Here is a 23663-nt window from a genome sequence, read left to right as displayed (position 1 = left end):
TGGAGAAGTGGAGTTCTGGGTCATCCTATGTCATGGTCTTGGACTGGAGAGCTGTGTATTTGACTGTTTTTGTGTTAATTTTTTAATGTCAATTTAATAGGGATAGACTGGGAAAACTCCAAATGCTAAATGGTTAGAAAGTAGCCACTTCAGTACTTTAATATAAAACAGAGACTTGCATTCTCCTCTATTAGCAGTGGGACTTTTGGTTAAAAAGTAGTTGTTCTTAGGGTACCTGGATGGCTCAGTTGGCTAAGCGTCTGACTTCAGGTCATGATTTCACGGTTTGTGAATTTGAGCCCCACGTCGGGCTCTGTGCTGATAGCTCAGAGCCTGGGGCCTGCTTTGGATTCTGTGTTTTCCTCTCTCTCTGCCCCTCTCCCGCTCATGCTCTGTCTCTCTTGCAAGAATAAACAAACACTAAAAAAAAAAAAAAAACAGAAAAAAGGTAGTTGTTCTTTGACTCAGTACACATAGCCAAAACACTGACAAAGTAATATCAGCTCTTCTTATTTTCCAAGGCTTTCCTAAAAAATGTGAGTAGATAAGCTTTTAGTCAAAAGGCTCAGAGCCAAATGATTTGAATTTAGAATTTTTCAGATTGTAGGCAGCCCATATTATTTAATACCCTTAGTGGGGTCTGTGGAACACCACATAATCAAATAATTGCTCCACATTTCTCTATGAGAAATAAATACACCAAAAGGTATGAAGCAGGACTACAGAAACATCACATCTGTTCAGGTCCTATTTGGTTATCAAATGAGTTTAGATGTTAAATTTAACACTAGTATCATCAACAAAATCTTTTGATTTTCGACTATTTATATCTCCAAATTGCAAATAAGGGGACATATGCTATAATCACCTGTGAGAAAACTAGCTTTTTTTAAGGCTGATGTTACTCAAAATAAAAAGGAGATGGTGTCTATGTGAATGCACCCAGGAACACTAAGAATGATGCAAAGACAGCTTTGAATTACCAGTTATTTAAAAAGTAAATCCTGTTCATATTTAATATTTTAAGAAGAGAAATAACATTAGATGTTTTTGGAGTATCAATGTACAATAAAAAAACACAAAGTGCAAGAACCTTCCCCCACCTCCAAGGCTCAAAGGACAGTTATCCAGCTGTAGTCTACTTTCCTGAATTTTCTTAGTTCTTTTTCTTCAGATTTTGACAACTGATGTAGAAGGTCTTCTCCCAAGTCTGTGTTATTTGTATCCTGGATCTTTTCAGTAAAATCATTTTCTTCATCTGAATCATCACTTTCTTTTCCTTCTTCCATATCTACGTCTTCAGGAATTTCTTCACCACTTTCATTACAACAGAATAAAACAAACAATTTAAACAAACATTTTTCTAACTAAACAATAAGTTTCTAATTTAAGACACCTATGTAGAAATATAACCATACAGGGAAAGTAAATGAAAAACCTTATTAAGTGCACTTTAAAAATGATGGGTTAGGGCGCCTGGGTGGCTCAGTTAGTTAAGCATCTGACTTTTGGGCTTAGGTCATGATCTCACGGTTCATGAGACTGAGCACCATGTTGGGTTCTACACTGACAGCACATAGCCTGCTCGGGGTTCTCTCTCTCTATGCCTCCCCTGCTCTCTTTCAAACAAACATGAAATTTTTTTTTAATAAATTACGGGTTATTATAAAAAACAGGTGTGTAATTTTTAATCATAGATCAAATCCTTAAACGGTACACACATGAGGTCTTCCTGAAAGTTATTTTCAATGTATTTTATTTACTTGGCTTAATCGTCACATATCCTTTAACTACATGTTAAAGCTTAAATAAAGAGAAATACAGTTGACCCTTGGACAACATGGGTTTGGACTGCAGATCCATTTACACATGGATTTTTGTTTTTTATGCAGTACAATACTGCAAATGTATTCTCTCTTATGATTTTCCTAATTTCTTTTCTCTGGCTTATCTTACTGTAAGAATACAGTGTACAACACATAAAATGTGTGTTAACTGACTGTTATTGGTAAGACTTCCAAGCACCAGTAGGCATTAGTAGTTAAGTTTTATAGGAGTCAAAAGTTACACGCAGATTTTTGACTGTGCAGGTCAGTGTCCTAACCCACACATGTTGAAACCTCAAAGTGAAAGAACATTCTAATAAAGGCTAACATAACCATTTTGTTTCCCAAAACAATATCTAAACATATTTTAAAAACTGCTTTACCTCTTGGTCTCCTTAGACAGCAGCAATGAGCTTACAAACTTGGAGCACAGGAAGGAAGCAGATGGCAATACATGGGCTGGAGTATGAAGAAGCTAGAGTAAAAAAAACAAGGAAAATAGAGTTTCATTTAAAATGATTTAATGCCACCGGCTGAATGTAACAGGTTTCTCCACAGAAAAACCAAACCAAAAAAAAAATTTATTCCCGCCTTCCTATACTTAAGCGAACAATAATCTCTCCCCTCCTGTCAGGTCAGACCACAATAATCTGGAATTGCAAATTTATGTTATTTGGTTTAGATATTAAAACTGCACAGTATACAAATATTCAAAAATTATAAACTGTATAAAAACTATAAGGTGCTTTAATGTATTTAATCTGTTTCATGTTGTGAATCACTTACCTCACTAATCGCAGGTATATTTTCTGTTAAGGGTAGTTGTACCAGTTCACTCTCGAAAGCTTCATTTATTTTTTCATCCTGCTGTTCCCTGTGCTTTCCCAATATGAAATAAAATGGGGTTGTTGGAAGACTTTCTTCTGCTAGTAGCTATAAAGATTTAAGACAAAGGGAAATTTCTTCAATAAAAAGAATTGCCTTTGACTCCAAAAAAAAAGTACTACAGAGTCGTAAAATGTCAAGGATGGAAAGAACTTTAAAAACTATCTAGCATGATTCTTACACTTTATAGGTAAAGCAACTGAGGTCTGGCAGCCCACTTACTCTGGGAAAAGCTAACAGTGGACACTTGACAGAACAAAATACATAACACTGCTTCTCCCCCAATGACAAATGACAGCAAATGGGTTTTCAAAAGGACATAAACCCACAGGAGAAAGAAAATGGGTAAATAACATGTTGGAAGGTGGAAAGCAGGTTCAAGAGTGATAAGTAATTTAGTAGACCCGAGAAAGAATCCTAAGCTGGCTGGGAAGCATTCTGATTTATATTGTGGAATCCTGCAAAGGCCCAGGAATTGGTGCTAATAAATAACCAGGGAGCCAGGCTGAATGTCTGCTTAGAGAGGACTCAGATTCCTAGATCTTCTTTTGAGCCCCAGCAGAGGGCTGGAAGTACATTCTTGGGAGAGTGGAACAAAAGTGTGACTTTAAACTGAACTGCCTGGTGGGGGCTGGTGGCAGTGTCGTCACAGCTGCAGGCAGTTGTACTTCACAGAACGTGCTTCCAGGTTGATATCCTCTAGGCAAGAACTTAGAAGAATTTTATCTGGGCAATCATAAAAAGACCTAAAAATAATGACTTTGGAGACTTTCTCAAAAATAGCCAGATGGCGGAGGCCAGCAGAGAAGTTCTACTTAGGCAAAGACCTTCCAAATGACTTTTTTGATCACTTTTAAATAAAAACAGCCAAGAAATCATCAGACTCTGATGAAAACCTCTGAAATGAAAGACACCAAAACAGATGGAAAACACACATATGAAGGATGTGGGAGCATGCGAAAGAGAAAAAAGCAGATAAGATGATAAAGATGAAGCAATCTCCCTGAAAGTAGAAAGAAAACAGGTAAAAAAATAAGAATATTAAAGCACCATTCGAGAAGGTCCAGCACTAAGTAACAAATAGACAAATTGAAGGCAAAGAAGGAATTCTTTCTTAGTCATTTCTTGGATTAAAACTCTTGAAGGGGCGCGGAACCTGAGTGGCTCTGTTGGTTAAGAATCTGACTTTGACTGCTCAGGTCATGATCTCAAGGTTCAGGAGTTTGAGTTCTGCATCAAACTGCGTGAACAGTGCAGATCCCGCTTTGGATCTCTTGTCCCCCTCTCTCTCCAAGGTTCTCTCTCTCTCTCAAAAATAAAAAAAAATTAAAAAAACCAGAACTCTCCACAGGGTTCCACATTTTACTTGGAGGAAAAGCCAAAGTCTCTTATTCATCAAGCCCTACTTTGCCCTACATAAAATGGCAAGCTGCACCCCACACCCATTTCCTCTTTTCCTCCATCCATAATTACCACTTTTTTTAATGGCGGGGGGGAGAGGTAGAGAGAGAGAAAGAGACTCTTAAGTAGGCTCCATGTTCAGAGGAGAGCCTGATGTGGGGCTCGATCCCACGACCCTGGGACCATAAGCTGAGCTGGAATCAAGAGTTGGACACCAAACTGACTGAGCCACCCCGGCACCCTCTTACCACTTCTTAAAGTACTACATATTTTACTTATTTCATGCTTGTTGTATCTTGCTGCTAGAGTGTAAACACCATTAAGTTTAGAGACTTGAGTGTTTTGCTTACTGGTGTACTCCAATCATCTAGAACAGTTCTTGGCCTGTAGATATTCAACAATAAATTGTTGAACAAATTCAAGGACTTTTCAGAGGAAAACAAAGCTAGTTTACAGACAAAGGAATAGGAATAAGAATGGTATTAGACTTCCAGTAACACCCAAAGCTATAAAATAGGACAATACCGCCAAAGCTCTAAGAGAAAATGATTTTCAACCTATTACTTTATAACTCAACCAACCACTCAAGTGGGAGAGAACAGAAACATTCCCAAACATCCAAGGTCTTAAATTTGCCTCCCACGCACTAACAGAATGTGCTTCATCAAAGCAAAGGGGTGACCAAAGAAAGGGGAAAGCTATAAGATCTACTAGAGGTAAAATGATTCCCCAAATGATGGTGAATGTAGATCCTATGACAACTACTGTGTAGCAAGTTTATAAGTTTATAGAGCAATCAGTCCAGACTGAAGCAAATCACAGGCTCCTGGGAAATACTCAAGATTTGAAAGAATACTTAATATATCTGAAAATTCTGAGAGAATATTTATACAACTTGAGCAAACAGAAAACTATACAAATAAGAAGATAATCATTAACCCTAGAGAAAACAAAGTTGCAAATAAAAGAAAAATAATCTGTTGGTTACTACATGACTCAGCTGTGAATTGTTATTGGTTATAATGAATACTGACCTGATTTATCTATACTGAGAAAACTGGGGAACAGGAAAGGTGTGTATGTTATGTACATGAGGGAAGTGGTGGTGTGAAAAAGAGTAACAACTTGATCAGTTAAGAGATAATAACTTAATCTGAAAAATAAAGAATTAGTAACATAGACATGTTTCTTAGAGATAGAGAGGCAAATAAAAACTCCAGCTAGAAGAGTTGAAAGTGATGATCTTTGTGGGTGATGGCAGTGATGTTAACAAGTTTTCCTGAGAGTCTTGTATAGCTATTTGACTCTTTAAATCACAAGCATATATTTTTGATATTTCTAAAACGTAGTTTTAATTTGTAAAGTAAATATAATCTCAAAAGAGGCCAAGTAGCTTACAAGTATATGTTTAATTCCACATTAGGGCAGGTGGAACATTCTTCTCATAGCTGAATTCAAACAGATAAGGTTATCTGTGTAGGGAGGCAATGTAGTCTGCACCATTAGTGGCTAAAACATACCTGTTTGCTTGTTGGTGTGAGTTTCTCTTCTGGAGACTTTGTGCTGAATGTCAATAAACTCTGAAAAGAGATTAATGATGCAAAAGCTAAATAAAAATTTGTTGTAGAGTTAAAAAAGGAGGTCAATATTTCATATTGATGTTTATCTGCCCAAATAGAAAACTTCAAACATATTTAGTGACAAACTGCTGTGACAGTTAAGATTGTTCTGAGAAATCTTATTTAAGAACTGACTAGTAATGAAATAGAATTCAACTGATGGATCAACCAGAAGCCACACTTGTATTTAAAAAATATATATATATCAACCACACTAATAGCTACCATTCAAAGGATTTTAGTTGTCTTCTGCCTTTCCACAGTCATGGAGATAATACAGACACTACTTAGAAGAATCTCAAAGGTACGGGGTAAAGTGGTGCTAATATACTTACACTAATAAGACTGCTGTGTGAAGAAGCATAATGGATTCCTTCTTTTGGGAGGTAATCTTTTAATGAAACTGTTCCACCAGTTATGGGCTATTACTCTCAAATATCAAATCAGATGAAAATTATATATATAAAGTGGTTCCCTTTTTGAGGTGGGATGGTTACCTGTGATTTTGTTAGGAAGTAAAACTGGGATCTGTTCAGCCATTGGTAAGCTTCTGAGGTGAATGATTCAGGGACATCTCGTGGAACAAACACTCCCCACTGGACTTCCTCTCTGGAGATATTCTTTTGAATATACAATGGCCTTGGCTCACTAGGTTTAAATACAAACACTAGAGGGAAAAAACAAACAGACAATAACATTTTGCCGGCAAAGGTCAGTTCCAGCCTCAGGTTGGCAGATCACACTAATCCTGGGACTTACCCCATTGAGTAAATGGCCCAGGTCATGATTATTTTAGGCTCTGATTCAACAAATATCTACTGGGTGCCTGCTACGTGCCAAGAAGGTTAGGAATGAGGATATGAAGATAAAAAAAGAGGAAGAAGAATCCCCGTTCCAGAGACCAGGTCCTACTGCAGAAGGCGGACACCAAGATATTATTGCACTATTTTGTTGTAGGTACTAGAATAGGGATCTGCAGAAGTGTTTCAAGAGGATAGAGGAAGAATGATTAAAGCTTCCTGAAATGCTTCAGAGGGGCAAAATCAAGAAACTTTAACTCAAGAAACTTTAACTCAAGAAAGGGCAATAGCACACCTCAGGCCAAATGGCCTAAAACAAACATTGGATTTAAAGGCAAGTCTAACTCAAATTATATTAAAGACGTTAAAAAGAAAATTTTGGTAAGAGATTTACTCGTGTTATCAAAGTATGGTGTGTACTTACAGTCTGAACCCACTGAAGACCGAGAGATTGCAGCAATATTCTCTGAATTAGGATCAGGTTCCATAACTCTAACATTTAATTTTGCACTCCATTCCACTGGGGAAGGGGGGGAGCAGAAAAAGAGCAATTTACTTCTGAGATTTACCAAAAGCTTTTTTAAGCCTGTTATTTAAAGTACATACTGAATTTTTACTGGGACAATCAATTCTATTATTCTTAAGAAGAGGGATTTTATATTTCCAAATAACACATGGAAACAAACTGAAAATGTCTGTGGAAGGCTGCACTAAAGCTAGGGGCAGGAAGTGGAAAAACAAAGTACTCCTTCCACATACTATGACATGGTTATTATTTCAGTGCTTTACCATAGCTGCTAAACGTGGGCAAAACGTTAACCAGAATCACTGTAGAGAATATAAAAAGAGACTATCACATATGCTCATTACTAAGCAACCACCATGCCTTCCAAACATACTCAACTGAGTAAAATACCAATGAATGAAATGAGTAAAAATAAGTAAGTCCACACTTACTAGGAGGCTTGTGAAAGGGTACAAATTAAAGCTGTCAGGGATACTGTCAGGGATAATGCACATTACAAATTAGCAGAAACATTCCTCAAATTGTTATGAGGACAGATATCATGGAAGGCAACAGAAAATTATACATAGTAGAGAAAGGCCAGGATAATGGAAATCAATTTATGGCCAACTAGGCAGTTTATAAATAATGTATGTCTATTATAGGCCTAGCCCTCCAAAATTTGGTGATATCACATGACATGTGACAAATTATATACTCTCTGGATAGAGACACAAAGATACGACCCAGAAGTCCTAAAACGCCGAAGTTTGATGGCCACTTATTATATGCTTTGCCAAATCACTTTATAGTAAAACAAGATCTTACATGCACAACTGAGCAGATTCCAACAGCAAAGAATGCCATTTTCAGTAGCACCAAGAAGATACTTTGAACAAGTCAATCTCCCAAAGCAAAGGTGCCTATATTAAAACCACAAGGAAGTTATCTGTCAGTTCCAGCACACCGAGTTTGGGATTGCAGACTTCTAGTATAATTTTACACAATGCAGATTTTTAGATAGACACATATTTTTGTTTACAACTATCCTGCAGAAAAAAGGGGCTAAAGAGAGCAAAAGGAAAGGTTTACTTAGCTCTTTTGTTTCTTTACAAACAGGTTTATGATCAATTTTTTTCTAATATGCTGCACAGTATAATTGACACATACTATAGACAACATGTGAAATGTACAAAGGTATTTAACAAAACCCTTTTTTATGCTTGTTTAATGTAGAGGAAGAAACAATATGAATTCTGAAGGATGTTTTACAAAGCAAAATATGTTGGGAATTAAAAACTATTTTGTTAGCCATCTGCAAATCTGTCCTCAAATGCCAGTTGCCTGAAGTAAAATCGCAGATAACTGATGCTTTTTCTTCTGTCCTTCTTAGATGCAACAAAGTTTCAGTATGACATTGTTTTTATGGGAAAACAGAAGATAAGCATTGTTTGGATCCACTGAGGGTTATCAGCTTCCATTATGTAGCACAACCATGAAAAGTATTTATTATAAAGAAAAAATTTCTGTAGGTCAAGAGTTAAATGTTAATCTGGATTTCAGAAAGGGGTAAAATCACAGCAAATGGTTCACATACCCAGAATTTTTAGCTTCCCACCACTTTGGTTTGCTGCTGACTCTCACTGACCCACAGACTACCTTTAGCAGAAGCATAAGTTACCAATAATGTTTATGTGGAAAGACCCATTTAAGTTAAAGAAAAAAGAAATGATATACTCCCCAAATTATTTACCTTATTTTCCCAGCTCGTTGACAAAATGTACATTTAAGTTCCCATGTCTCTGAATCCCATATTGTAACTATTTCCTCAAAACTGACTGCTAGTAAAGAGCCATCTTCAGAGAAACAACAGTTAGTTGCTTGGTATTTGTGATAACTACCCACAAAGTCACAAGTCCAGCCAACGGCTTTTTCTGTGAAAACATAGATCATATAATTCAGAAATGGTATAAATGCTAGATAATACTTTAAGGTAGTTATAAGCAATAAGGATTACAAAAGAAGCACAACAAAAAAACCACCTCCCTGAAACTTTAGAAATGCTACAAAGCATTGATTGGTTTGAAATTTATGCCCATTCCTGGAGATCCTGACCTCCCTCTAGTGGAACAGTGAAGGAACTGCCTTTTTTTTTTTTTTAAACTGTACCCTAACAAAAACAATCAGCACTTAATTAATCAAGACCCACAGCATTAAATAAGGTAGAAAATGTTCTTCCAGAATGGATACAATTCATGAAAGAGAAATATTTTAAAACATTTTTTAAATTATGCATTGATATACCTTATTTAATTAACTTACTGTATATATCAGAATCATCTGTTAATATCCATACTTTGAAGTGACCATCTTTACTAGATGTAACCAAGGTGGGGTTTTCAAATTTTTCTGCATTACAGAAACAGAGAGCTGTGATGTGGTCTTCATGTGGCATGTTAACCTTTGTATTAAGAACAAACCTAACAGAAAGGAAATCAATTTATTTTTACATAAGAACAATATGATATATACTGTCATGTAAGAATTTCTTATGGTACATCTTATAAGAGCATCTTTAGGAATGGGCAACTGACAATTATCATCTAGATAGACAACTGAGTGTTCTATCTCTAATGGCCACAAGATATAAAGATTTCTAACACATTATCTTTGTCTTCATGTAACTTACACAATATAGAGATGATTATGTATACAGTCAACTTATGGTGAAAGCCTACTGTATTAACTCTGCAAGAAAACTGTACAGAACTCAGATGGCTTACTATCTACCTTTGAGAGAATAAGCAAAAAATGGAATGGCTATGAAAGCCCCTACTTGTGGCAAGAAAATACAGAAAGAGAACTACCTATTCAAACTTCCCTGGTCAATATTCAATATTTACAGTCATAGAAAATACTTTTTCAAAGCGTGTTTCCAGCTTGCCAGGGTGCTGCTATGAATGAAAGATAATCTGTGCTAGCACAGTGTACTTAAAAGAACATCAGGAGAAAACTGTCTTGTGATTTTTTAAAAGTCCATGTTATAAGAAGCATGACTAGTGACAATCTATTAATCCCTCCGGGCCTGTTTCCTCACCTGTAAAATGTAGAAAATAAGTTTATTTTAGAGTATTTCTGTGAAGATCGGTAGGACAAAAGCACTAAGCCTAATTCTTGGCACACACCAAGGACTTGATAAATGGCTACTATAATCAACGTATGAAACTAGTGAATCCATCTAATCAAAACACGCACGTTATACTACAATACACTTCTGCTGCCTACTACTGCCATTATTTCCGAAGAAGGTAGCATAATGTTAATGAAAGAGCAAAGGAACTAAGAAATTTGGGTTCTAATTTTGGATCTGCTTGAAATTAGGTACTATGTCCTTGCAGTGTCACTTTTTCATGTTTCTTCATTTATGCATTGAGATGACATTAAAACTTGGAGGACACCAATACTTTCTCAAAGCAGAAAGCTTAAAGGCTTTATTTGGAGAATAACATCTCTCTCATTTCTCTAAATCTAAAATTTATCAAAATGAAACATTTTAAAGACAAATGAAACCATAAAATAAAAAGTCAAATATCTTCCATTCTGAAATAGCCACATAGGTAGTATTACCCTTGTGTTTTCTTATTATACATCCACAGTTTCATTTGCAATTCAAGCTCTGTTTCCTTTTCCTGACGTTGTTCCACTGTTGCAAGCCAGTTACCATAGCAGCCAAATGCAGCCTTTGTTAGCTCGATTTGGATCAGACCATAATCATTGATATATTCTTGCTGTATAATATCTAACTGAAGGGTTAAAAAAAGAATCCAAAATGTTTATTAATGTAAACACATACATGTTCAAGTTTTCAAGGAATTACAGATAATTTCCAGAATCTATAGTAACAGGTTTTTAAAGGAAAAAAAGGAAATATTTATTAGTTATGGATACCAAAACTGCCATTATTAAGGACATTATATAGCACCAGTTCAATAGCATTATTATTATTCTCCAATGACCTTAAACTTTAGTGATGACTGACCCATTCACATGGTACAACAGAACCTTTAGTAGATAATGCTTGTCTCTTGTTTCTATAAACAAAGAGCTTTACATAAAATCCCAAGGTTAAATTCTGTATCATTAAAAATGAGAAGAGCAAAAATAAAACCTACAATTTTTAGGAAGTGAAGAAAGACAGCGACGTTATAAGTAGACAGAATTTTATGTATGGTTGTTTCTTTTATCCCATTCCCTTGTCTATTTACTAAATATGGATCAAGTAACTATTATTTCCAGGCACTGTACTGGAAATGTACAAAGAAATAAATTTCCTTTCTTTAAAGGGTTTAAAGGCAGGGGAGTGATACAGATCAAGTGTATAGCCATTATGTTAAATCTATAAAGGGTACCGTGGGGCACAAAGAAGTAGGGAGTCTGGATTGTGTTTATCAGGATTAATAAGCATCCCTTTTTACACCAAAAATTTTATGACACTTTACCACAGAGACATATTTGTATTTACAACCCTCATATTATTTCTGTATTCTTGTGACTCAAAGGCACAGATGTGTGTGACAGTTAGAATGCAGTCTGAAACAAAAATACAGAGCCAGCATAAGAGCTGACTTACATGTAGATTTAATTTGCAACCATGGCCTCATTAGAATCATGCTGTAAACAATTCAACTAAGTAACCACAGATAGTACTGATAATGTTCAAGTAAACAAAGGCACAGAGTCTTTTTTTAGAAGCTACTAAATAAATTACTTGACCCTAGTGATGCTGTTGGAAACTTTCATTAGATTTAAGGCTAATTAATGGATCAAAATCTTACATTGTACAACTGCTTATCATGCTGGAGAGAATAAAACTGCAAATGGCCAGGTTTTCCATTTAAAACCAAAGCTTTAGTTCTGGGATCAACCATCAAACCGGTGAAGATATTACTGTCTGCAAAAGAAGTGACAAATAACAGTTAAACTCATACAAATATTCACACTTCTAAGATGTGCAGACCCATTGGGTTTTGCAATACCTTTCACTAGGCCTTGAATTACTGCGGAAGCCTCAAGGTTTCTGTGAATGACTATTATTTCTGTGGATAAATAAAATAAATAAATAAATAAAAAATCATAGATTGGTCAGAACTTCAAGGAAAAAAAAAATCAATTGAATTTATGTCATTCTAAAATACACCAGAATACAAAACAACTGGTAAGTTCAATTTACTCAGAGTATTATTAGAAAGTCAAGAATTTATTTTGTGATTTAGCTAAAATACTAGAGTTGGGGAGAAGGAGTTTTTCTGGAGGCTTTAAGTTTTATCAGTTGTGCATATGAATATATCAAGTGTTAATTCAGAAACTTACCCTAAAAGACACAATTTACCTTGAAACGAGTCACGGCACTAATAGATTGTTCACAGTTATGTTTTTTGAAGGGAAAGGAGGCAGTGAGCTCTGAGATCTACATTTAGGCTCCGTAGTAAGAGAATGCGCAAAAAGTTTTGGAGGCGTATGAGACTGTGCCACCCCCGTCAGAACGCACAGGACTCTTAACGCAGAGTGGCCACATGAGCATTTTTTGAAAATGTCATTACATCTGTGAAAGCACAGATGCTCACTTTCTACGCCCACATCATCTCACATGTAAAGATTTCGAAATAGAAGCGGTACAACAAGAACCAAATACACCTAGCTCTACATTTTCATAAAAATGATCCTGAAAATGTTGGATTCTGGTGGCAGAGTCAAAAAGGGGGTAGAGAAAACAGGAAGAATGGAAGAAAAAATCCTCGTTAAATCCTATGCTACTCTTAATTAGATCTCTTATTTTCCATCCCTAGAGTTATAATTTAGGCATTATACAACCCCATCTCCTCACAACAAATTCAGACTTACTATTATCAGAGTGAGAAGTACAGAACAAATCCCCTGCTGGTGAGACTGAAATGTGTTCAATAGTAGCTCCTAAACGGGGGAGGAACTCCTTATTTTTCTCTGTTGCATCGCGCCACTCTACAAGGACAGATTCACGACCACCACTCAGCAGACTGGTGCCTTCTCATCCACCCACAGAAATGAAAAGCGAAGTGTTTGGGGGGAAAAAAATCGAAAGAAAAATATAATCAACGTTTAAAATTTCCTTACCATGTTAGAGAAATACACTATTTTTAAAGATATGCAAACAAGTGTCTTCCTAGCTTTTAATAAACTTAAGATAACACGCTTAATAATCACTGATCCTAGGATTTTCCTTTCCAACAATATCTGACTCGTTTGTTGCTGACCAGTTCTTCTGCCAATGAGAAAAAATAAATGAAACAAACATCATCTAGGGCCAGATAGCTTCAATGACAAAATTTTCCAAACATTTAGGAAATAAACCAATTTTATGTTCTTCCAGGTAATAAAAAAGAGAACATTTCTCAACTTGTTTACAAGAACAGCATAACCCTTTACTAAAACTAATAAATTTTAAGAAAATTATAAGCCAATTTCATGACCGATGAAAATTCCCCAACAAAAATATCAGCAAGCTGAATCCAAGGATATGTTAAGAGGATAATATATTGCAAAGTTGAGTTTATTGTAAAAATGTGAGATTATTTTAACACTTGAGAAATAAATGTAATCAATTCCTACTATGGGATAAAGAGAATAATCACGAGTATCTTAACAGATGTAGAAAAAGTAAATAAACTTCTACACCCATGATAAAATTTCTCAGCAACTTCAGTGCTCACACACAGCGTGACTGGGTGCAAAGCACCAGCCCAGTTTATACTGTTCATATTTGCCTGAACTTATAACCTGTTCTCAAAGCAACTAGAAGTTGTAGCTCATTTACACAGGCAACTAATTTTCTTTTTCTATTAATTCTTTTATACATATACAGGATCAATGCTGATATTTTACTGACAACCATATACCATTTTAACTATTCTTAGAAATAGTCACATGGCTTATAATATAAAAACAAGAATTCAACTCTCTAATAAGCCTAGGTTAGCTGCCTACATCAAAGCCTTGGTGCAGGGTAGGGTGCCCTGTATTTTCTTCCCTTTGAGTGCCAACTAGCCGAACTACTCCTTCTTCCCCAAGACCCGTCTGAAAAGGCTAATCCTAAATGTTCTAAGGCTTAAGTAAAGCCACCACAGATAGCTGTGACTGCTAACTGCTGTGAGAGGTGGCAGACAAGATGGACAAGGTAACAAAATAAAGAAAAGTCGGTGACAATAAGTATCAACCGGTCTTGGCCCAGATTAGGGTAGAGGCCACAGCAAAGAAAATAGAAGTGAGGATGAAGGGCAGAAGAAATGACACTGCCTGGAACATGACATACATATGCACACACACATTCCACTCTAGTAGATCACCTCATTCACATTCACAATTTTAAATAATTCAGACCCTGTGTTCTATTTTAGCTACATGAGAGTTTGTGTAAATGAGCTACAACTCATCCAATATTTGAAAACATAAATTTTTGAATGAGACATAGGTCCAAATCCCACTTACCAGCTGTGTGACCTTAGGCAAGTTAGTTCTCAACTACAAATCTCACTTCCTTTCTGTGCAAAAGGAGAAAGACGATGCCTATGTCATGGCTTTAAGAATTAAATGAGGTAGTGCATGTAAAGCACTAGCATAATCATTTGCTCTGATAAACTACAGCTATTCTTATGAACAAGCACTTAACTTTGCAGACATGCATTTTAAACAACTATTATGATTTAAATAGGTTCTTTAGTTAACAACAAGGACTTTATCATAGGTATACACTTTGATACTCTGATGGGCTCTGAAACCTCAAATAAATGGTATTGTGCTGAAAAAAGCTCAAACCACAGGGGTGAGAGAAAAGTGTTTACGATTCCTCTGGTGCAGGCAATTCTACACCTTTCAAACTATAAATGCAGTGAATACTGATCCACATACTTCAAAAGATTATTTTAATTATTAAATTTGCACTTACCTGTCACTGAAAAAGCCAAATCCATAACCATATCATGGTGCCAATGTAAACATGTGTATGTGTATTTCTTATCATCATCAAAATTCCTCCTATTGGAGAAAACCAAAATTGTTATTTTCACCAAAGGCATTAAGTCAGGAAAATAATGGCATGCCAAATATAATTCACATAATATATGCCAAAAATAATAAATTATATTATTAAGCTTGTAGGTCTCAATGTGTAAAAATTACATTTTCTCTAACCAGAGTCACTTCTACAAACAATAGATCATCATGGTGTCCTATTAGGTATATGCTCGTTAGTCTTTCCTTTTCACTCAAAGCTTGATAAAAAAAGTTCTCCTCAATAAAGCAATCAGAGACAAAATGGAATTAACTCCTCCTACAAGCTCAAGGTTACAAATTTTAAAATAGTAAGTCTATGCAATGAAGAGCACAGTAATACAAGAAACAGGGTACCAGCAAAGCCTAATCTCTATCACCAGTAATGGCTTTTCGGTACTATCCTTTTTCCTGAACCCAGGGATAGCTCTGTTGTGCAGGACTAATATAATATATACATTCACCATACTCTTCACGAGTCAACTGACCAAAGACGAATTTTGCCATCCTTGTGACCAGTTGCTATGCAATCTTCCTTTGGGTGACATGCTACACATGTGAAATTGTTCTTAGCATGTTTCTTATTTCTTGATGATGATAAAGTAAACCTAGAAGAAAAAAAAGTGTCCCTTATTAAAGTTTCTTGGTAAGTGGTGATGTAGTTAAAAAAAAAAAGGGGGGGGTGGGGAGAGTTTGTCCCTTATCAACCAAACTGGAGAATTCTCAAAACTCACTGAATACAAATACAGGATTAAAAAAAATATATACTGTGTCTAAGAACCACGAATTTGCAAACACTTACGCAGTATAAACTTCACATGACTAATATTCTACCATGATAACTTGGCTACAGAGGCCACTGACTTTGAAATAAAGCCAAGACAGTCTTCTCAGTGGTTTTTGCTCGAGCCAAGTTTGTTCAAATTTGTCAATTGAAGCTAAGTTTTAACATTAGGTATGAACAAGCCTAATAAATTGTATCTGTGACAACTGGCTAATGTATCCAAAGGTATCAGGATCCTTATTATACTGCAAAGAAAAACAAATGTTAATCCTGACAGGGTAAAAGAGGGGAGTGTCACTTGAGGAGTCACCATGCGTGCTTCGCACTAGTCTCCTTAAATATGTTATTTTATTCATCTTTACAACTCTGTTAGATAGGTATTATGCCTATTTTAAATATATGCTAATTTGAGGTACAGTGAGATTGCAGAAACTAAATTTGACTCATTTTAAACCCAGGTATCTCAAAGCCTATATTTACTCCAAAGCCCCAAAACTGGCCAATAAGCATCACCACCTGGGGTAGCCTTTTCCAACTACATCCAATTTTGACATCGTGTATGAACACCAGAATCTAAGGGGACAAGGAGTTTTGGCTGGACAAAGCTCCCTAGGTGTTTGTGACTAATGATTGATTCTCTCAACCACATGCATTGTTGTGTTAAAAACTCTACCTCTAAATCTAGTGGTTTCACAATCACTTGCAACAGGAAACTAGACACAACTCTGGATCACAGGTATGAAGATGAAATAAAATTGCAACAAATTTGAGTAAATAAAATGATCAAAAAGGAATTCTTACCTTGATGTTGTTTTCTTTTTGAAAAAATAAACAGACAAGTAAAAGTCCCGTACTGCAGCAACATATTCCCCCTGGTATTTCAAAGAGAAGATAACATTCACAAAAATAGGCAACACTCTTTAAGAAGAAACGTTCTCATCACAAAAGTTAACACAATTAACAATTTTTTTTTTTTTTTTTTTACAGATTGAGTATATCAATATAAAAGGATATAGGTAGCTATGGAAAGGATACTCCTGTTAGAATAATCATAGAAAATTAAAAGACAAACTTAGGTACTATATCTGAAAACTAAACTCTCTAGCTTTAAGAATAATAACTTGAAATTTTCCCATTAAGGCATAATTTACACACAATACAATGTAATGTCTGACATGTATATATCCATGTAACCACCACCACCACAATCAAGAAATCAAGATTTAGAACGTTTTCTTCACCTCAAAAATGCTTCCTTGCTCCTCTTTTTAGTCATTTCGCAATGGTCCTGCCCCTGCCAGCAACCAGTGATTTCTATCACCACAGTTTACCTCTCTGTCTGTTCCAGAACATCATATAAACAGAATGGTGCAGTATATACTTTTGTGTCTGAACTCTAGTTCAAAATCACCCTTTTGAGATTCATTCATGCTCTTTTCTGTGTCATTTGTTTCTATTATTATGAAGCAGAATTCCAATAAATTAATACATATCACAAATTATTTATTCTCTTGATGAACATTAGGGTTTCCACTTTGGAGCTACTATGAATACTAATCATTCTTGTACAGGTCATTTTATGGTCATGTTCTCATTTCTCTACCAAGGGAACTTCTGGCTCATGGTAAGGACAGATGTTTATCTTTGTTCCATATATTCCCAATGCTCAGTACTGTCAGTCTTTAACGTTACGGCGTCTTCTCTACCATAAGAAATTAAACCTTTTCAGAACAATGCCAAAATAATGCTATAAACTTAGATTATAGAAACACGCCACCACAATGTCATCTAGGGGCTTTTGGTGGTACTTGATTTTAAAATAAAAAAGTGGTTAGTAATAGGGAAAGGCGAAATAAATCATGGTATAAACATAACAGAGTTATTATTTCTGATGAACATTTAAGTATACATTCATGCTGCAATGTCAGGTGAAAAAAAGGTAAAGAGTCTTCAGATCCTAACTCAGTTTGAGAAAAATTATTTTATGAATGTTTAGGAAAAAGTCTAGAAAGACATTCCCCAAATATCACTGGTAAGATTTAATTTCTCCACTTTATTTTTAACTTGCAAATTTTCTATACTGGGCACACTGATTATGGACAGGAAGACATAATTTTCTAAAGACACAGTCCAAAATGAAAGGATTTGAGTAGCTTTTACATGAGGCAGGCTAAGAAAGAATACAAATGCCAAAATATTGGTATTTTTTGAACAATTAGAGGATTTACAAGAGCAACAGGTATACACATTAAGGATCCTAAAAACTCTGTAACAAAAATACATGCTAAAGCAACGGAACAAACTTCTTCGCTAACAAAAATACTGTAACTCAAGGCAACATTCAATCACTGGAATATAAAATGCTCAGAGCAAACATTGCTGAAAAGAGATTTTATGTACAAAATAGAAAACTAAAATTTTACCTCATTTCCAAAGGCAATGCACTTGGGTGACTGGTTTATATAATCCAAAACAAAGGAGAGCTCCTTTGCTTCTATCTCCTGGCTTGATGATTTTGGCAGTTTCACTGAAACCAGCTGAAATACATCTAGCCAAAGGAAGCTATATTAATATAAAGCTTCTCTAGAGAAAATGAACATGTGCACTTATTCACAGGAAACTGTTAATTAGTATTCTAGATACATTTGATGCCAAGATAATAATTCTAGGCCATCTTGAACAAAATGTACCTTCACCCTGGACTGTTCATTTGAATATACAAGTTCTGAATGGCAGTCTAATTTCACAACTCGTATACATACATGCTCTCTCTAAATAGAAATACAAAACAATTTAGCTTACTGGTGCATTCTGTCTTCCAAAGTATTAGGCTGACCTTTACAATGGATACAGTAGATCACTGAACTGAGCAGCCAAAGGCAACAAACCAGCCGAGGGCTTTCAGAAATGCGATGTGCTTGCCACATATTTATAGGATAAATCTCTTCTAGAATATTGACATGCTGTTCTCTTTATATCCCATTTTTAAAAAACTCACAAGGGAAAATAGCTATGTTTTACTATGTATGCTATTTCCTTATCCTCTCAGACATTATAATGAATATGAAATTCTGTAACACATCGATTTACCATTTTCCCATTTTCCAGCCTGTTTAGTATTTGCTTTGAACTCTTGATTCTTCTAGCCTTCTCAGTCATCACAAACTTCACATCCCCAGACCCTGTACATTTGATTTTTTTTTTTTTTTAACTTAGTTTTCCCCTCTGCCGACTGCAGGAAGTGGCACCACCATTTACCAAGTTGCTTAGACTAAATCCTTGAGTTATCTTTGAATTCTCTCTCTATCCCCTATTCAAACCATTAGTAAATCTTGTTGGCTGTCTCTTCCAAAGATACCCAGAACTCAATCATTTCTTATCATCTAAATGGTAAGACGTACCTCTTAACTGTACCCTGTACTTCTATCCTTGCCCCCCTTTAGTCTATTCTCAATAAGCCAGTGAATCTACTACAATTAACATTTCACTTTTCTGCTCAAAACTCTTCAATGGCTTTTTATCTACTCAGAATAAAAACCAAAGTCCTTTCAATGGCATATAAGGATGTATATTATCTATTCTTCCTTGGATTACTCCAATCCAACCTCCCTCCTAGTCCTCAAACATGTCAGAAATGCTGTAGAATATGCTTCTCCAATATGACCATGCGTCTTATTCTTCTCAGAACCTTCCCTGACCACTTATTTAACTAGGTATTTCTCCAATGTTGCCTATTCCCCTCCCCTGCTATATTTTTCTCTAAAACATCTTTCACCTTCTTATATCTTATGACTGATTTGTCTGCTAGATCAGACTAGCAGATGCCTTTTGGAGTAAACCAAATGCTATAATCTAATTGGAATTCTGTTTATGGTGGGATTAATGTTACTCTCCAGTACTTGGCCCATATCATGAGGACTCAGAATATGAAAATCTAGTTAGCTGTTAGATAAAATTGTGAACCGGGCTTGAACTAGCATTTCATAGAATAGATTTAAATTAATATTCTTCATTTGTTTCATCTTTGTTCCACAATGCAAAACCAGTCTCTGTTAGGAAATTGTATAAATCATATTGAAGTGTGCTTCTGGTTTAAAAATAAATTATTTACACGTCATCTTTTACAGTATCATTTTTTAACTATATGTAATTTATTCATTTAATGTCTAACTGAAAACCTACTATGTGCCACATTCTATTCTGTTGGAGAGAATAAAACGGACCATCTCAACAGAATGCCAAGGTCTTTACTTTAGATCAGTATTCTACCCTGGTTTGCACACTGGACTTAAACTAGGGAATTTTCAAGTAAATAAGCCCCACCACAGAGAATCTTAAAATTTTAAATTCTTTGCAGTGATTCTAATGTACAGCCAGTGTTAAGAACTGCTGACTTCACTGATACGGATAACAAGTTTTGCTACAACTATTAGCAACTACTCTTGCAATTGAGAATCACAGTGTTAACATACAGAGTGGTTACCAACTGTGAGTGATGAGTATAAACACCCGGGGAAATATAAAAATGTAGATTCCTAGACTAAATCTCACAACTAGTGAATCAATGGTCAGTTAGGGAGATTAGGAACCTACATTTTTAGTAATATTTTAGACTATTTATCTAAAATAGTCAACTAGGAGACTTAATTATTTTAAGAAATGTTGCCATTTCCAGAACATTTTTTGGAATACTTTAGAGGTTGTTTATGGGCTAACATAACTAAACTTACTGCTTTTATTCTTTCCCATTTTTGACAGATAAATATTAATCATTAACAGACTTCATTCACTAAATGATTTTTAGCTTAAAAACAGATTTAACTTTCACAGTTTTAATAAAGTCCATGATAGAAAACAATCTGCCAATTTTTCCCAGCCAAAACAACACACAAAACCAATTCTCCCCTCAAAAAACCCTCCAAAAACAACAAAAATACACCGTGGAAAGGATTCACTTAGCTAATGAGCCATGAGCCTGTGTAGCAGACTGCTCAGTAATTACCTTAAAGCTGCTTTCATCTTTGAATTCTGTATACAGCTATACTTTAGAGAGAACACCAGAGGTGCAGCAACCTTCTTGAATTCTGATATTAGAAAAATTCTTTGAATATATCCCTCATGTCGATGTTCTGATGTATCAAATTCTCTGCTATAGGGTAGTTATTTGTGACCACTAAAGATATTCCAGAAATTCATAAAATGCTCTGAAACATGGCAATTTCAATGAAATAATGTTCCAATGATAATAAAAATGTAATTAATAATTTAATCACACTATTAGCTCTTAATATCAAACTGTTTTCTATACCATTTCTGAACAGATTCAGGGTCAAAGGGGTGTTCAATAATGGGTAAAATTATAGAGATACTTAAGAATGACAGATTAAGTTCAGTAGAAAGATAAACTCTAGTCCACCTCTGCAACACAGCTTTGAATTCTGAGCTCTGCAGTCTATTATTACAACTATATATTCAGTAATCATTCCCTCACTATGTATTTCAGAACTGGTATGAGGCTTCCCCAAAATAAATGCAATAACAACAGAAGGAACTGAAATGCCAGCTCCAAAAACTGTTAACTTCAGACTAAAACCAAGATGTTAACTTTTGAAAAACTATGGAAACAGTAAACCCATGCTATATAAAACAAAATAAGTTAATTATACTATACCTGGTTTTTCTTTATTTATTATAACAAAGACAGAATCCTCAGCACTGGGTAGAGTAAAGAGGGCATGAAGTTTAAGCCCTACTACGAAAGTCTGAAAGATAAAAAGCACCATATTATTTATCACCTGTCCTCCCCACCCCCCAAACTTAGGTTCCATAAAGGGCAGGGATTTTTTTTTTTTTTTAACCCATTTTGCTCACTGCTGTATCCCAACGTCAGAAGAGTATGTGGTGTATAGAATATACTCAATATGTATTTGTTGAATACATTTTCAGTTAATACATATAGATCCACATGTGTCTTTTAAATGGTACTATGGTATTCTAATGAATGAATATAAAATTTTAACTGACCTCAAGATCATATTCAATTTCTTTCTTCTGTAAACAATGCTGTAATAACTACACATACATGTCGTTATTTCAACAAGAAATTCCTAACAAGTGAGATTGCTGGAGTAAAGTTATTTTTTCATTATCAGTTGTACTCTGATTATGTACAAAAGTATCTGTTTCTCTGCACTTTACCTATTACTAGTGTTTTTTTTTTTTTTTTTTGCAGTCTCCAATTTAGAACTGATAGGGAAAAATGCTGTGTCGTTTTTTTATGAGATTAAACACCTCTTCACATTTACTGGCTATTTGTTATTTTTTTTCCTGGGAGTTACATAGTCTTACCCTATGCCAATTTTTTTCCCACTGAGTTATTAGTTTTTCCTTATTGATTTTGGGAATTTTCTGTATTTTAGGGATAATATCTCTTGTAAATATTTTCTTCCAATTTTATTACTCATCTTTTCATTGAAAGTTTAAAATTTTCAAACAGTCAAATTTCTTTTATGGTGTGACTTTTACAACTTGTTTAAAAGGCTCTTAGGCCTTCTAAAAAAAAACAATGTGTCTGTCATTACATTATGTTGCCATTCCTTTCCAAAGGATAAAAATGGAAGATCAATCCACGTACCTTTATTAAAATGCCATCTACATAGTCCCACAGTTTAACTGTGCCATCAAAGGAACAAGAATACAACTAAAAGGGTAAAGATAAAAATAGTACAGAATTTATTACAAAATACAACTTCATTAAGATATTAAACAAATAATTAAGCAATACAGATGGCATTTTCTGTTCATTAAATCCTTAGCTTTAAAGAGGTAGAGTCACTTACTCCTATTTTTTTTTTAAAATAGAAAACCTAATCAGAGCTCTGTGAGGGAATTTCAAGTTTTAATTAAAATGAGGGGGAAAAAGTCAATCCTCTATCTTCAAGAAGATGGTAAGTTCTTGAGCTACGAAAATACTTAAGAGCTTGTCTAGAGCCCAGTCCTCTCTTATTGGCAAAACCACTTTCATCTTACATACATTAAAGGACTGCTTCTCAAATGATCTGAGAATGTCCTCTTAAAAAAAAAAAAAAAAAAAAAAAATCCAACACACTAAAGACCAATACTTTTGTAAAATACAATTAAGTTATCATGCACTCAAATGCTGTGGCAATGTCACAGTGCTCTACAGTTCTGGGTCATTCAATTTCCACACTTATCTCATTGCAGAATGTTAACCAACCATTTGTGGCACTGGTTTGTACACCACACTTTGGTAGCACCAGAAGGCCTTAATAGCATGTATTTTTAGCTTTGTCCCAGTGGACTTAATTTTACTAAGGCCACACTGGATTACTTGTTGCCATTACGGTGAAAATACATCACTTAGAACATTTATAAAGAATTTTAAGTTTTCTGAAAGCGGCAATTTTAAGATTTCTGCCAATGAGGACATGGAATCAGAGAACAGAAAATGGTATCATCTATTCAAGTAAAAGAATTATGTCATGTAGAAAATATACATCAAAATTACTACATATAAAGAAAGGACCATGAAAAAGGATTAGTAAAACATAACAACCAACCATACAATCACTGTCAAAACACAATGGTTAACACACAAATTCTATGACTCTGAAGTCCAGAGAATCTGCACTCCCCATCACCTCAACCAAACCTTTCAATAAAAGCATTCTCTAACTTTATTAACTTTCACTCACGCGAATATATTTTTATGCAATGATACATGGTTTTGTTTGCCTACAA

General features: G+C 35.1%; 1 protein-coding gene across 2 annotated transcripts in view; it reads right to left on the bottom strand.

Moving 5' to 3' along the window:
• Positions 1-979: 979 nt before the first annotated feature.
• WDR75 (WD repeat domain 75) overlaps positions 980-23663 on the bottom strand; it is a 30004-nt gene continuing 7320 nt past the window's right edge. For both annotated transcript variants that reach the window (XM_030324731.2, XM_030324732.1), the window contains exons 3-21: positions 22537-22602; positions 21574-21664; positions 18326-18450; positions 16704-16774; positions 15607-15726; positions 15015-15103; positions 12938-13096; positions 12073-12132; positions 11872-11987; positions 10664-10839; positions 9359-9516; positions 8790-8970; positions 7865-7959; positions 6956-7051; positions 6229-6398; positions 5633-5692; positions 2613-2759; positions 2210-2301; positions 980-1317 (exon numbers count right to left, since the gene is read on the bottom strand). In XM_030324731.2, the coding sequence (XP_030180591.1) occupies positions 1113-1317; positions 2210-2301; positions 2613-2759; positions 5633-5692; positions 6229-6398; positions 6956-7051; positions 7865-7959; positions 8790-8970; positions 9359-9516; positions 10664-10839; positions 11872-11987; positions 12073-12132; positions 12938-13096; positions 15015-15103; positions 15607-15726; positions 16704-16774; positions 18326-18450; positions 21574-21664; positions 22537-22602 (2277 nt within the window). In that variant the 3' untranslated portion in view covers positions 980-1112. The remainder of the gene's footprint in view (positions 1318-2209; positions 2302-2612; positions 2760-5632; positions 5693-6228; positions 6399-6955; positions 7052-7864; positions 7960-8789; positions 8971-9358; positions 9517-10663; positions 10840-11871; positions 11988-12072; positions 12133-12937; positions 13097-15014; positions 15104-15606; positions 15727-16703; positions 16775-18325; positions 18451-21573; positions 21665-22536; positions 22603-23663) is intronic.

The sequence above is a fragment of the Lynx canadensis genome, chromosome C1 (genome assembly GCF_007474595.2).
Source record: "Lynx canadensis isolate LIC74 chromosome C1, mLynCan4.pri.v2, whole genome shotgun sequence".
Lineage (NCBI taxonomy): Eukaryota > Metazoa > Chordata > Mammalia > Carnivora > Felidae > Lynx > Lynx canadensis.
This window is presented reverse-complemented; position numbering and strand designations above follow the sequence as displayed.